The 16,811-nt window shown below is 34.7% G+C and overlaps 1 protein-coding gene across 1 annotated transcript; it reads right to left on the bottom strand.

The window, feature by feature from the left end:
* Positions 1-6,375: 6,375 nt before the first annotated feature.
* On the bottom strand, positions 6,376-8,414 carry LOC127806583 (protein DETOXIFICATION 51-like). Its single transcript, XM_052343965.1, has one exon. It carries the CDS (start codon positions 8,211-8,213, stop codon positions 6,663-6,665), a length of 1,551 nt encoding a protein of 516 aa, XP_052199925.1. The 5' UTR covers positions 8,214-8,414; the 3' UTR covers positions 6,376-6,662.
* Positions 8,415-16,811: the final 8,397 nt, after the last annotated feature.

The raw sequence follows: 16,811 nt of genomic DNA, 5'->3' as shown, positions 1-16,811 counted from the left end.
TAGTAACTCGCATTCCGGGCGGTAATATTCGATGAGTATGAACATAAGTAAATTTTATAGTTTGTTGTTCAGCCATCTGTAAGGGAAAAAAAAAAAAAACAACAATTGTCTTAGACAGTGACCATGTAAAAACACAAGTAAAAGAAGAAGAAGCCCAATTGTCGCAGCCAGATCATCGCAACCCAAACCTAATCGAGCTTCGTTGGGCAGAGATAATCGAGCTGGGGCCCAAGAGAGCCTGATTGGGCTGTGGGCTTGGTCGCGGCCCATCGGGCTTCGTTGCAGTGAGACGAAGCCCGATCGGGCTTCGTTTGCAAATGAAGCCCGATCGGGCTTGGCCTGCAAACGAAGCCCGATGGGGCTTCCTGCAAACGAAGCTCGATCGAGCTTCGTTTGCAAACGAAGCCCGATCGGGCTTGGCCTGCAAACGAAGCCCGATGGGGCTTCCTGCAAACGAAGCTCGATCGAGCTTTGTCGAGATGCAGGGGGCTCGTTGCAGATGAAGCCCGATCGAGCTTCGTCTGCGACGAAGCCCCAAAGACGAAGCCCGTGGGGCACAGCAGGCTTCGTCGCGAACGAAGCCCGACCGTGGGTCTTCGTTCGCGACGAAGCCCGGTCGATCTCCATGGTCGCCGATGAAGCTTTGTCGTCGGCGACCATTTCTAGCATCTTCTTCATTAAAATCAACAAAGAAACTCTAACCTTGTTTAGCAAAGATGAGATTGATGTCGGCGGTCAAGTGGCTGTCACGGCGGCGGTGGCGGCGAGTGGCTGTCACGACGGCGGCGGGCAGTTGCTTAATGAGAGAGATGAAGTGGGTGGGTGAAATGGGTAATGAAGGGATGAGGGGTATTTTAGTATTTGACTATTATTGTGTTTAATTTTTATTTCTTTCTAACTTTTTAAATAAACTAATGGTTGAATCTGACAAAGTGACTATATTATGTAATTAGTTTGTTTGAAAGTACATAAACGTTTTTTTTTTAAAAAAAGGATAAAAAGAAATTTTATATTTGAATAGTGGTTATTTTTTGCCATTTCCACTATTATATTCGCCCCAATTTAGAGTCAGATCTTTACTCTTTAAATTGTCCCATGAGCTGCAATCTAACGATCCTATATGGTACAATCAAGACCATTATTTGTCTCGTAATTAATATGTCTGTACAAAGACTATAAGTTTAAGAGACAAGTATATTATTTAATATTTATTATTATGTATGTTTATGTAACTCTGTCTCTAATATTAAGATTAACTTAATCATCAAAGAATATATCGAATAAATGAGACCCATATTTATGAGTCGAGAAAGCTTTGGAAAACCATATAAGCTTGAGGACAGCCACCAAATGCACTTAACATTGGACAGACTCGATCGGTAGTAATAATCCCGCTCCAGGTATCATCATATATATATTTTCTGTTACGTTAATATAAATATATAATACATTAATATATAAATATTATTAAAAATATCAAAAATAAATATTCAAAATAACAATCTCATAGTCCTGAAGTAGCAGCAGTGTTGGAATCATCGTAGGTTTGAAGCTATGGCACGCATTGTATATATGCATATATTATAGTCCCAGTGGTTCACGCATTTCAAAAGCTGCTGCTCAGTCCACATTACCACCTGCAAGCACTCCATCTAATCCTTCACATAAGCTTCTCCATTTTAATTGCTTAATTAATTACGTTAATTAACCAGCTGATCTTACTTAGGGACGTTTGTTAAAATGAGCAAGATAAGATGGTATCAAGATAAAATTATGATGCTTTTCGGATCAAGATATGAAATGATCAAGATAAGGCCGGGAAGCATTCCAAGATTTCTATCAGACTGTTTGTTAAATTTTTTAAAATCTACTGATAATTGTATTTTTTCTTTCCATGTGTTTGTTAATACATATGATAAACACCAAGATAAGGGTTTTTTTTACCAAAATATCCCTATTATCAAATTTATGATTAAAATAGTATTTTATGATTAATATGAATTGTCAAAAAAATTAAGATTAAAATTAAAAATAATATTTTATTTTTCAAATTCATGTCCAAAAATAAATTTAAAAAGAGTTGAAAAGAGTTAAATAAAATATATATAGAGAGAAAAATTTAAAATTTAAAAATCAATGAAATGAATAATGTCATTTAAATTTTAAAAATTGTCAAAAAATATAATAATTTAAAAATATATTAAAAAATATTAATTATAAGAGTTAAATAAATAAGATTTTTTAATAAATTTAAATCTTTAAAATGCACTAAATGACATTAATTATCTTATAAGGGGCAGATAAGTAATTCAGCCTTATTTTAAAAGAACAAGATAAATTTATTCGAGAGTAGAGGTCAGATAAATTTATCTTGAAAGGAGGAGATAAAAGGTCACGTGAGGCCTTTTCTGAAAATGGTCAGATAAGGTTAACAAACACATTGAAAATACCAAACATTAGTAATACTTCTCATATCTAACCTTTTCTCCCTCTTATATTGGTTAACAAACACTCCCTTAATTATTAACAGCGGGCTGGCATATTATGCATGCCATGGTAGTCAAATTAAGGAAGCATGCATGTACCCGGCTGAGTCATCATGATTAACTCCCTCATATTTTATCGGGCCAGATGTGAGGCGGTTGGGGTGAGCGATTCATCTTTTGTTTTGAGACAAAGGAAGCATGCACGTAGTTTGCGTGTGTCTGGGGGCCGCCAGCCACGTGTCGTCCGGGTGAGAGGGGGTTGGCGAATCATGGGAGAGAGTCAAATTAGGCCAACGTTAGCACGTGCTAGATAGCTAGGGATGCAGATGTAGATGTAGGTGCCATGGCATGCGCGATGGAGATACGATACGATGGATGCGCGATAGGGAGGGAACATGCCATGAGACTTTCAGCTGGCCAAATCCCATTCGTGCATGCATGGGATCGGGCCCCGCTTAAGACTGGGGCGTCTGGGAGACAATTATTTTAGTAATATTTTATTAATAAAAATAAATTATTAAAATTTTATTATTTTTAATATAAAACTATTAATTAAATTTAAAAAATAAATTATTTTTAATTGACAATATAATTAAATTACTTAATTTTTTATGACATAATTGAATGTAAATAAAATTTTATTAATTTTAATTTTAAAAATTTCTTTCTATTGAAACTATAATTAATAGTATTTTATAATTTATTCATTCATTTGTAAAAGAATTTTTTTTATATATAATTTATTATCGTAAGTGATGTTTTTATTTTTATGGTTATATTTTTTTTAAAAATAATAATTTTAAAAATAAATTTAAACCATTAATATCGTAGAGCGTGTTGCATTTTAAAAAAAGAATTAAGATTTAAATAATTTTTTTTCAAATCATGAAAATATTTTAACTATATTATGTTGGATAGATTAGATTTATTTGCACCATAAATTAAATTAAACCTATTATTTGACAAATGAAATATATAAATTAAATTTGTTAAAAATTATATATCTTATCGGTCTTTAAAAAAAGAAAGTAAATTATAATAAATTTAATTTATAAATATAGCATAATAGTAATTTATCTAATTATAATTTTAAATTTATTTATTAATTTAAATTATTCACACCACCAATGATTATGATTATTTATTTTTATTTTTAATTTTTATATTATTTTAGATTAAATAATGTGTTTTTTTAATGTTAAATTAAAAAATGTACTGTTTAACTTTTATGGAAGAGAGAAAGTTTTTCTGATTTTTGAGGGGGCCCACCCCAAAAAGGCCCTAGGCATAGGCATGCATGGGAGTAAAGTAAGAAACCCTAGCCACCTACCAGTTAGCTCTCTGATATATGCAAGAATAATTGGCAACTTTCATAATATATTATAAAGTGTATTGGGTTTGTGCCAGCTATTGCTTGTAAGGTGGACAAAGGCTGGGCTATATATACCCTGATTTCATCTACATTCTATATATATTTGGTGTTATGTTATGCTATGTTATCTCCCTTCTTTTACATATAACATATAATGTCTGTGTTCTGTTCCTTTTGTTCTAAAAAGGCACACGAGTCGCGAGTACGATGATGACATAATTTTGTGCTTTCGGGGAGAAAGGGGGTGTTGTGTTGCCCATTTTTTGATAATTAAGATTATATCGCTTAGAAGACTTGAATATGAGATTTCGGACTCATTGTTATTACCACTTTATCATTTTGAATATGAGATTTTGGACTCATTGTTGTTACCACCTTATCATTTTGTCGGAACTCCACTCATGTGTGAGGAGAGAGTACTTTCATTTTCAACTACTCTTTCCCAAGATAATATAGCGTATGATACTTTTAACCAAAATAGCTAATATCTTGTGCGCATCTTTTATATATATATATTTATTGCGAATGGCAATATTAGATAAAGAGGGATGTATATATATATATATATAGCTAGGTGCTTCCCACATCTATGGATATAGTAGGCATGATGATGCAGTGTTTCGGGTGATGATGGTGCCGTTTGGGGGCTGGGAAAGTACTGAGAAAATATGACAGCAAACAAGAAAACTTGATAAGGGGAGGTCAGTTAAATAAGAGACAACCACCAAGAGAGAATGATTGTTCTAACATGACGTGACCTCCCTTTGTACATACGAATCTCTTGGAGGATGATGTAATGATGCATCAATCTTTGTAGCTATAGATAGGGGGGGTTGTTTGGATGGATAGGCTGATCTGTTTTCTTCTTTTTTATTTATATATTGAGTCTTACTGCTACAGGCCTGTGAGTGAGTGAATTGACAGGGCATTTTCCCAGCAGGAATGCAAGAAGACAGACAAGTACTGGGAATTGGATGAAAGAGAAGATGGATTTGATTAGATGGGTTGGGTCCCAGAAGAATAGTTTCAGTTTCAATCTTGGCTTGGCTTTGGCATCAGGAAAGGGGAGATGAATGGCTACTCTGACCATGTTAGATTAATTTTGTTTAACCTTATTCCCACTCCATCTACTGGTTTAGATTCATGACGCGATTTAGGATTATTGAATCGTCTAATTGAATTATGATTGTTTTATCTAGTACTTCTTCAATTATTTTAAAATTTTATTATGACAGTGTAATGATAAACTATAACCGACTGCTATTGGTAAGTTTATAATCTCGAGTTCGAGTCTCATGGTCGGGCCCCAAACTCTTTTTCTTTTGTCCTGCTATTACTAGTTGAATTTAAAATAATGAAGAGCTAATAACAATATCACAAAAGTCCATGGATGGTATGTTCAAATCATTTGAATATTCCTCTAATACAGTTTGTTTACCCCTCAAATTCCACCTATATATTTCGAAATTAAGACATCATCCCAGAGGGTCACTTCCGTAGAATTATTCCGTAAAACACGTGTAAATAATAATAATAATTGCAGTTTCATGAGGCGAAGATGCCGCCCTCGTGCAAACCCTGCAGAAACAGTGAGTGGCACTGAAAGAAGAGACAAGAAGCTATTTTGTTCCCTTCGCTTAGAGCTTCCTTAGTACCCTCTTCTCCTACTGCTCACCTTTTCCTCCTCTCTTCTGCCCATCCACACTTATTGTTACTTTCTCTTCATTCATCTATGTAATCATCATCATCAAGTATCAGTCTTCATCATCACCACTACTATACATATCTATATATATATATATATATGTATGAAGAGTATGAAGAGACTTCAATTTCATAAAACTAGGGTTTCATGTTTGATAAGTCAGTTTGCTTCCATGAGAAGTCTTTCATATTATTAGTGCCCTTCTTGATAATTAGATGAGTATATATATATATATATATATATGCTTTCTTAACATTTAATATGTAAATTGCTTATCTTATATTATATATATATATATGTATGATTCTTAATTTCCTTAAGAAGGGTACTTAATTAGGTGACTAATTAAGTGAAATTTACCCATCTAATTACTGTAATTTTTAGGATCCAGAAATGAAAATGTTGATGATTATTGTAGTAAGTTGGTCGATTACAAGGTGATCAATCTTTCGAATCTTAAGGAAAGTTGGATATTTATTGGCAAGTATGGAACTGATTATGTGACAAATAGGTCAAAATTTCACAGATTTTGAGGTTAACTCGATGAATGGATTTACATCCAAAATCTATTTACTATTACTCGTGTCTCTCTCATCTCTGAACAAACTTTATATATTCGAGACACTTCATTTTCAACCAATATATATATGTATATATGTATGAATACATGTCCCCGTGTTGATGAAGGCCCATCTTCCATGACCTCTCTGAAATGATCTTCGAGTCTAACCTTTACATACGTATGTATATATACATATATATATATAGAGAGAGAGAGAGAGAGAGAGAATACATATGTTGTGATTTGTGAGACATGCCCAAAAAGGTTGGATTTTTATTGGGACTAATCTGTCGATTCATATTTGGGGGATTAGTACAAATGATCAGATTACACAGATCCAAACGCAACAAATTACAGTGAACATCTTTCAAACGCTTCGAACTCAAACAAAACGCCAAGCAGCCAGCCATCGCAGATTTTCCAATCACCCAAACAAACAAACAAATACCAGTCTTCCCTGTCATTTTTACTTCACTCCTTCAAATTCTCTCAACCCAGAAAAAATAAAATCACTACTTCCCAGTCACAGATGATCATTTACCGCCCGTCATCGTCTCCGGCGCCGGCGGAGCCTGCGCAGGAGATCTGGGCTTTCAGGGCTTGGTGAAGCCAGTCCGTAGTCCCGATAACGTACAACATGAGTCCCGCGCATGATATCTGGGCCGACAGAAGCCCAATCCAAAGCCCACAAAACCCCAACCCTGCCCAGAACGCGACCAGAATGGCCACCGGCATGCCCACCAAGTAGAACGCTCCGAGGTTCACGTTCGCCGCCGTGGACGGCCGAGCCGTCCCCCGCACCACCCCGCACCCGACTGTCTGCGGGCAGTTCCCGACCTCGCACAGCCCTAGGATTGGCAAGGCGGCGGATGTCAGCCGTAGGATGTCGCTGTCGGTTGTGAACATCCTGGCCCAGGTTCCACTCATCCCGGAGGCGAAGACCACGGCCGATAACCCCATCGCCGCCGATAAAAGGATGGCCACGGCGGCGGAGACCCGGGCTTTGTCGGGCCGGTTCGCCCCGAGTTCATTTCCCACCCGGGTGGATACCGCGAACCCGAGTGAGGACGGGAACACGTATATCAACGACGTCGTTTGGATGAGAACTCCCATCGACGCGACGCTGGCTTTGGGGTTCACGAAGAGTCCACACAAGACGATCATGATCTCGTACCACCACCACTCGAGACAGACCGAGGCGCAGCTCGGCGCGGCGAGCCGGACGAGCGGCTTCCAGCCGGTGAGACACTCCCGGCTCGGCGTGCACCAGGTTGGCACGTGCAGGCCGGACACCCACACGTAGGAAACGAGCGCAACCAGGACGGTGAAGTTGGACGCGACGGCGGCGGCGGCGACGCCGGCCACGCCGAGGTGGAGGCGGGTGACGAGGAGAACAGTGATGGGCAGGTGGAGGATTGCGCCGGCGAGGGTTGATAGAGTGACCGGGTGGGAGATGCCTTGAGCACGAAGGTAAATGCGGATTGGGTGGATGAACGAGTTCATGAACAAGTCGGGCAAAGAGAAGACCAGATAAGTGTGAGCCAAGCGGGCGATGGCCTTATCTTGTTGAAGAAAGACGAGAATTCTGGAAATGTTAATCCATAGAAAGGAAATGGGTATGGTGGAAATAAGAAGGAAAATCACGGCACGGTGGAGCGTTAAAGCGAGGAGCTTTGGCCGTTGAGCTCCAAATGCTTGTGAGCAGAGGGGCTCCATGCCGAGGGCGAGTCCGGACAGAACCGAGTAGCCGGTGATGTTGGCGACGGCGATGGCGAGAGAACCGGCGGCGAGCTCGACGTCGCCGAGGTGGCCTAGGAAGACCATGGAGAGGACAGAGCGGGAGTAGAGAATCAGAGCCGTCAAAGCTATGGGCGAGGAAAGCTTGAAGAGTTGTTTGGTCTCACAGATGATTTCGGAGGCCGTGGGGCAGTGCCATTGGGTGGCCTCCGGCTGCTTTTCTGGGTCAGCCGTGGTTGTGTTGTCTTGGCGGTTTCCGGCGTCTGGAGGCGGCAACATGGCTAAGCCGAAATGGGTTTTGTGGTCTGTGATGTTGGTGTCTATGGATGGTGAGGTTTTGGGATTACACATAATTGTGTTAAGTTATAAAGGCAAAAATGGCCTCTCTTTGCTTTGATGGGATTTAAGCAGGCTTGTTCTTCAGAGACACACAAACTCTCTCTCTCTCTCTCTCTCTCTCTCTCTCTCTGTGTAGAGATTGAATTTGCAGTGTAGAGAACTGGGAAGGAGACTTTAAGTATTAATAGAGGGAAGTTGAAGGTCGGAGTGGGTTATTTGATTTGGATATTTTGAATATGCAGTATTCAATGTTTGGAAGATGATATTTTTATAACTTCAAAATTATGTATATTTTATGGAATATTTAATTATATTACTTTCTTAAAAAACGCACAATAAGCACCACAACAATCAATTTTAACTTGTCCATCTATTTTAATGTCTTTCCCACATTTCTAATCACCTTTCTATTTTTAAAACTTTATAATTTAATCAACACCTACTCGTGTAGAGTTTTTCTGTTAAATGTCATTATCATTTAGTATAATATTCTCAATTATATATTTTCGATTAATTTATGGTCCTGTAACCTTAAGTCACCTAATAGGTTAATGAAGTTTGACTTAGCACATCGAAGAGGTTGACCAGTTCTCCACTAAGAAGGCATGTCGCGGCAGCTCGATGTTTTCTTTCCCTTCACGATTCTGACTGCAGGCATTGTGAAGGGATTGGCCTCCTTAGCTTCTTCACTGCACCAGAATCGAGGTGCGCTAGCTGCGTGTCAATGGCTGTCTCGCCACAATCCACCGAGTCTTGAAATGATCAACCTTTGGTGGAGACTCGATGAATATCCGCTCAATATTGCTACGCAACTTCTGTAAGGTAAAAAAGTGCCCTCGCCCCTCCACGGCTCCGGGACGGTAGAAACAGCTGAATGAGTCTGTGGTGGGTACTACTCTTCGTTCTTTGTAGAGGACAAAGAACACCACCAGTTAATAGAGTCCATCCATTTGGGTGGAGTTAGGCCACAACCATGTTATACAGGAAATAGTAAGGTCTTTACTGACAGATTATAAAACGTCACTACCTAAGCGATAGAGATATAAATCCATCATTATATGTTTAAGTTTATACATAGAGTCAGATAAATGTGTGTTGCTATAGCTGTGCTTTTATCGACAAACTTGATCATTCATCGATATTTTATAATTTATAGTGACGAAACTTCTTACTCGTCGGTAAAAAAAGGTACTAATTTTTTCAGCGACCATGCTGTAATCGTCGCTTTAAAACCTTGGTTTCCATTAGAGTACTAACATCAATCTTGCCGGTCAACCATAGTTAATTACAAGATAATATCTTTCAAGTCTTAATTACTATTTAATTTTCTTCTTCTTGTTAATGTTTTGGTTTTGGGGTCCCAATTGCATGATATAAGAGATTTAATCGACAAGGCATGGCAATAGATGTTGATATATATGTCATGAATAAAACTCCATTAGAAAATTAAAAGAGTCCAAGAGTCTAAAATAATTTTTCAGACCAAAAATGTACAAATCTTAAAGGGCAAATAAAATAATTTCGACATTTAAAAATTCCTCGGAGAATTTTATGAAAATGATAGATATTATCTGTAAAAATCTTAATTATAATGGATTTTAAAATGTTGGATAAACATTATGCATAAAAATTCTAATACTAATAGATTTTGAAATATTAGGATAGAAATTATTTAAAAGAATTTTAATTTTAGAGGATTTAGAAAAGCTCCATATTGCTTTATAAATAGATGAGCGCTCACTTCAAAAAAGGTACATCTGATACTAATTTTAATACAATCTTCAATATTTTAGTGTCTGATTTAAGTATCAAAATGTTTGCGCGAGAACTTTTTTGCACCTTCTAATCGTTCTCTTTTTTGCATAATTCAAATGACTTGATAATGATGTTTTCAATCAGTAAATTCATTATTATATTCGAGCGACAACAAATATAAAACCAATCCTAATATATACTCATCTTTTAAGTTATATAAATAGTGTTCATAATTTTCTTTGTGTACATTATTATGGGTTAATTAAAGAAATATTATTATTATTATTGGAATATATATTAAAGTTTCACACCTAATCTATAAATGGAAAAAAAATATTTAAGTATATTCATATGAACTTAATCATACACAAATATAATAATTTTGGGTTTGCTAAATATTATTTTAGCTTATTTTTTATTTAATTAAATTTAAAAGTATTTATTAACGGGACACAATATTAATTATTCAACCACAAATATTTTGATCAAATTCATATTTTTGCCCTTATATGTACTTTCACGTTGTTTTTTTTTTTTAATGTGTGGGTTATTTAAATTTTACATTGTTTCGATTATACCATTTGTTCTTTTCTAACAAAAAGAGGATGATCGGAGGCGTGGCGCGAGCTCTGGCAACGGATCCTTCCGAGGGGCGACTGGCACCTGCAAGCACTCTGACGCTCAAGTGAGTAAGAGAGTAAAGAGAAACAATGTATCAATATGTCAAAGATCAGAACATACTTTAACTCTAAAGAGAGTTGGTTGATATAGGAGAATGAGATGTCCTCCTGCATACATGTGTCGAACGTTTGCAGGTGATGAGACTGACTATCTGGCGTCGATGGAGATTCTCAAGTGATAGCATCGTGGCGATGAGACCCTCATTAATATGGATGGGATCCGCCATTAATAAAGATGAAATTTGAGATAGTCGTACGGATATCCAGTAAAGTTGCAATGATATCGTGGCAGGCTAACACTGGGCCAAAATTGGGCCAAATGAGAGGGCCGAGAGATTGGGCCCGAAAGGTCCACCCCTGAACTTGATTTTAAAATCAGTTTAATCCTAATATTTTGACATTTTATTTATGACAAATTGAACTTTTTATTATTTTGATTATACTCTTATATCCATATTTTTAAGTCAATTTAACATATATTTTCATTTATAAAAAATGATAAAATAAGATGATAAAGTTTACGTCACATTCTATTTACGTAAAAATATATGAATTAAATTAATTTAAAAATATAAATTTAAAGATGTAATCAAAATAATAAAAAATTTATCTATTTATATAAAAATATATCAAAATGTAAGAGTTAAATGAATTAAAAAATATAAATTTAATGATATAGTTGAGATAATTAAAATTTTAAATAATTACAAAAAAAAAACATAAAAATAGAAGGGCAAAAATATAAGATATTGTTGGTTGATCATTTTTGCAAGGATGCACAGTGATGCGGTGCATGGGAGCTCCAGTGGATAGCGGAAGCGGCGATCTGATTGGGCAACTGTATCTGTAAACTTCGTCTGTGGGTGTGGGTCCCCCGTACACGTCAGCAGCACGCGTGCCTTGCCTATAAATAGTAATTTTGGCCAAATGTGCTGTCGATGGCTTGGGCACTCCAATGTCCGAAGTCTCCCAGCACGTCACCCTTCCCTTCACTGGCCACTACAAATGTCCCACTCTTATCCAACCGTATGGGATTATTTTTCATAAAACTTAAAATAAAAAAAAAACAATAAAAAAGATTGTATAACAAATCGAGTTTTGAATTATTTAATTAAATAATCAAATTATTTAAATATTAAAAATAAACTATAATAACGTCCTTCTTCGTGAGAACAATCTTCTCCAAGAGAACCAAGAAAAATATTTTCAACCAAAAACTAACACTTTCTTTTAGAAAACAACCCTTTTAAAACACAAATAAGAATTAAATTTATAAAATTTAAGATAAATTTGTTCTAATGAGACAAGCAGTGGCGAAATCAAAAAAGAATTTTAATACGAGCTAAAATATAATTTTAGTCTGGTTAAATTATAAAAATTATAATTATTTATAATAATATATATATAAATTTTAAAAAATAAAAAAATAATTAAGACTAAGGTCCTAGTTGGTTAAAACGTGACTCCATCACTAGAGACAAGTCTATCGCCTTTGAGTAGGGACTAACCTACATATATTTGAGAGTGGGCATGCAGTTCTCTCTCTCAATTTTTAAAATTATTTTTAATTTTTTGATATTGTGTATATAAATTGTTTTTTAAAATATTTATTCTTTTAAAATAAAAAGACAAGTAGTAGTGAGGCTCTTACGTCCGGGCCCTATCTCCACCACAGCCACTTTGATTCTTAAGGGGTATTATAGTCTTTTCCTCAAAACAAAGATAGTACCAGCCGGGACAGTACCTTACAGCTCCTGTATCAAACATAACATTATTTAATAGTGATTGAAACTACAATTGTGGTCCTGCAAATGGATCAAATGGCATCATTGAAGAAAGAATTCGATGTCTCCCCACGACCCGCAAGGCCACCAGGATGTACGGAAGCAACGACATGCATAGCTAGTCTGATGGACAGTAGAAGACAGACGGGCAGAGAGGACTGGGCACAGTTGGAGGCGGCCATGGAAGACGATGCCTGGAATTTCCCAGTACAGATGGAAGAAAAGGAGACATGGCCCCAGGAATTTACTGTTCATCGAACGTACATGCACAGTGACATCTATATCTTTATATATATGCATACACACACACATAAATGTTATTTAAATATTAAATTTTAATATGACACTCATCGATGCTAATAGTTACTTGCTCGCCAGTATTGAATGACATTTATGATGGGTTATAATGGGTATTTGTTTTATGTGCATGGGATCGTCTGTTCTCATGATTGACTGATATCGTCATTTTCCCGAGAAAATGCTGCAGGGTCTGCGTTCAGGTCTCGGATGGTGGGCGCCAAATTTCATTGTTTTTCTTTAGATGTGACTATTTCTTGCCCTTTTTCAATCCTTACCAGACTCACTATTTTTGGTCGTAACCATCATCATCATACCATTAAAATCAAAATGAATAGCGATATAAAAATATATATATGTGGATATAATTTATGAATAATAATAAGTGTTGTTTGTCGATAGTATATAATAATAAATTTATTAATGTCAAATCACTTACACTCTAGACAAAAAATAACAATGAGAGGTAGAGCAAAATTTCTGTATAAATATTTTAATATTTAAATTAGACATTGAAACTTTATTAAGATCAGTATAAGAGCCATATATTTTGTAGAACAAAAAGATTTATTTGTTTATAAAAGAACATAAATTTTTTTTAATCTAATATGATTAGATTTTTTATAAGTAATGTCTATTCTTTTTCACTGCTCTTAAAAAAATTTTTTGATGTCAAAGTTAATAAATTTGTGCATTAAGCAGGACTTATGGATTAGCTCGAAAAATTATTTTAAACTTTTGTACTTTTTAGTATTTTAAATGAACTTTTATCTATAATACATCAATAATAATTTTCTCAAGTAATAATAAATGCATCGTATGAAAGATAAGGTATATTTATTTTATCTTATTTTTAATATTTAAATTATTTTATTAGTTGATAATAAATATATCGTGTCTTGAACTATTTAATTAATTAATTAAATTATTTAAATATTAAAATACAATAAGTACACATTATTCGTGTATTTATGGTTAGAATTACCCATAATTTAATATTTAATTAAATTTAGAGACTCCTTTAAATATCTTTGATTACCTTTTGCATATGAAGACTGATTGGAAGTATTAATTTCTGTTTCTAGTGACATTGCAAGGGCTTGGATTTTTCTGTATTATGCCTCCCAACAACCAACACCTATTATTATAATTATAAATAAAAAGAGATATTATATAAATAACTTTTTATTATAAAAAATTACACTTGGTCACCTTTAGTGATGGATTGAGTTAATGGTCAGATAAAATAGTGATGAGATTATATAATATTATACTCTATTTGGTATGTGAAGGCATTATTTAAGGTTATTCTACCTCTTGAAATGTCTTTTCGGTAACATCTCGTATCGAGCGATAGGAAGGATCGGAACAACTTACTTTGATGGGTCTACATGAACTTCTTAGGGGGGTCACCCATCCCTAGATTACCCCAGATCAAGCACGTTTAACTTGGGAGTTCTTTGCCAACATTCAGCCCAAAAGGTATCCAACTAGTGTTGTTTCTTTTCTTACACTATTCTCGATATATTCTAACTTCTCTGGGCTCTCGGGATATTACATTCTCCCCCTCTTAAGCATATGACGTCCTTGTCATGCGACCTTACAACTGGTCCCAGACCTTCTCCCCTTGGGGGCTGCCATCCTAGAAGCCTGCCAAAAGCTGCTCCTTGTACAGGCCCTCGAACCCCGGCGCCACTCCCCGCCCTCATCGGACCGCTTTCGCCAAGGGTCGGCTCTGATATCACCTGTAACATCCCGCATCGAGCGATAGGAAGGACCGGAACAACTTACCCTGATGGGCCTACACGAACTTCCCAGGGAAGTCACCCATCCCTGGATTACCCCAGGTCAAGCATGCTTAACTTGGGAGTTCTTTGCCAACATTCAGCCCAAAAGGTATCCAGCTGGTGTTGTTTCCTTTCTTACACTATCCTCGATATATTCTAACTTCTCTGGGCTCTCGGGATATTACATTTTCTTTTTGTTTGATTTTATTAAGAAAAATAAATCGCGAGATATATCCCAAAATAATTAAAGTTCAAATTCGTAATTCATCAAGATAGCACTGATATATTATAACCCGTCTTTTACTATTCAAAATATGTTCGGGGAGACAAGCTTATTCTATTCCTTATATGATATGAAAGTTCAAATTCGTAATTCATCAAGATAGCACTGATATATTATAACCCGTCTTTTACTATTCAAAATATGTTCGGGGAGACAAGCTTATTCTATTCCTTATATGATATGATGGGTGATAATACTTTAGTTACTCAAATACTATTTACTTTATAGACCACTCCAAAACAACAACTTTGGAAAGTATACGCCAAAACAACTTTTTTGGAAGGTATAAAACCTAACAAGGGTATTTTCGTCGAAGCATGCCCTTTCATGCCTGGGATAAATCAATCCCATGTCTAAGGGATTAAACGCAATCCTGGAAGCGTTTCCCTGGGTGACAGATTCAGTTTGCCTAAATGATAAGTTGGTAATTATTTGACACACACAGCGTGCACGGGGGATATAGATGGAGTGGTTGGATGAATAATACATGAATATCAATCTAGTAGATTGTGAGTTCGATTTTCATTCTTATTAAAGTATAAAATTTAACATGTAATTTATTTTTTCTAACATAATTAAAGGCACAAACATCAGGAGCAATACAAGGACAATCATCCCAAGTTGGTAATTATTTGAATAATTTCATTGATTTGTTATGTTTTTTAATAATTAAAAATATAATATTTAATTTTTAATATATAAAAAATAAAATTTTATATCTCAATAATTAAAAATTATTATTTTAAGTCCATACTTTACTTAGACTAATCAAAGTTATTATCTAAGTCACATAGAGCATATACGTAAAAAAAAAAAAAATACTATATCATAAAAAAGTCATGTTTACGGGACATTTTAGATTAAAATTTTAAAAAAATCAAATTATCCATAATTTTTAAAATAAAAACTAAATCACAAATATTTAAATCATTTCTCTTTGTTGAACCCGATTCAATCGTTCTCTCATTCTCTTATTTATATTCTTTTTTGTGTCTTAGCATAAGAATTTAAAACAATAATTTTTTATAATTAAGATATAAAATTTTGATATTTTACACATTATGAAACAAATGTCATATTTTTTAATTATTGAAAGAATATAACAAATCGGTTAACCTATTCAAATACTATTAACTAGGCATTTACATAATGTGTCACTTACGAAAACGGATAAGTTTATACATGCAATACACTAACGTTATGTCACAGTAAAGTTTTAAAATAATAATTTTTAATAATTGAGATATCGAATATTGACGTTTTGTATATTAAGAACTAAATGATACATTTTTAAATTATTAAAGGGGTGTCATATATATTAACTATTTTTATTAATATAACACCAAAAAATAATAAAATTATATGTAATTAAAAGTGGTCTCTAGTGAGAATACTCCTAACATGAACTAATTATAATTAAGTATAAACTTTAGAGGTTAGAGCCAATATAGGGAGGAAGCAATTAATTGATTGGGAGGATGTCAACACCACCACCACCACCACACCAGCCGGCCTGCCTTTCTTAGCCCATCCCAAGTGTCCGCCGACTGGGTGGACCACCGCCAGGTCGGCCGCCGTCTACAATGTCACATGTCAAAAGTGACAAAATTTGGAAAACGTGTTAGGAATATTTGTAAACTTAAATAAATATTTTAGAGATCTTTTAATAATATAAATAAATATTAAAATTTATTTTTTTAATTTTGAGATGTAAAATTATTAATTAAAATTTTATATTTAATTTTAAAAAATATTTTTTTAATTTATAATATAATTAAATTACTTAATTTTTATTGTATCATAGTTTAACGTAAATAAGATCTTATTAATTTTAATGTTAAAAATTTCTTTTTACTAAAACTACAGTAAAAATAATGGTTAATAATATGATATAAGTTATCCATATATTTGCAAAAAAAATTACATGTTTTATAAAATTTAGTATCGAGGGGTGCTTTTATAATTTATTTTGAAATGTTTAATTATGACAATAAATTCAAACTATCAATATCAAAAAACATAAT

The sequence above is a fragment of the Diospyros lotus genome, chromosome 7 (assembly GCF_014633365.1).
Source record: "Diospyros lotus cultivar Yz01 chromosome 7, ASM1463336v1, whole genome shotgun sequence".
Taxonomy (NCBI): Eukaryota; Viridiplantae; Streptophyta; class Magnoliopsida; order Ericales; family Ebenaceae; genus Diospyros; species Diospyros lotus.
The sequence above is the reverse complement of the archived record's forward strand: the minus strand, read 5'-3'. Positions and strand labels throughout refer to the sequence as shown.

Bases quoted from the DNA above. Each gene is read 5' to 3' on its own strand.
- LOC127806583 (XM_052343965.1), bottom strand. From the start codon at position 8,213: ATGTGTAATCCCAAAACCTCACCATCCATAGACACCAACATCACAGAC.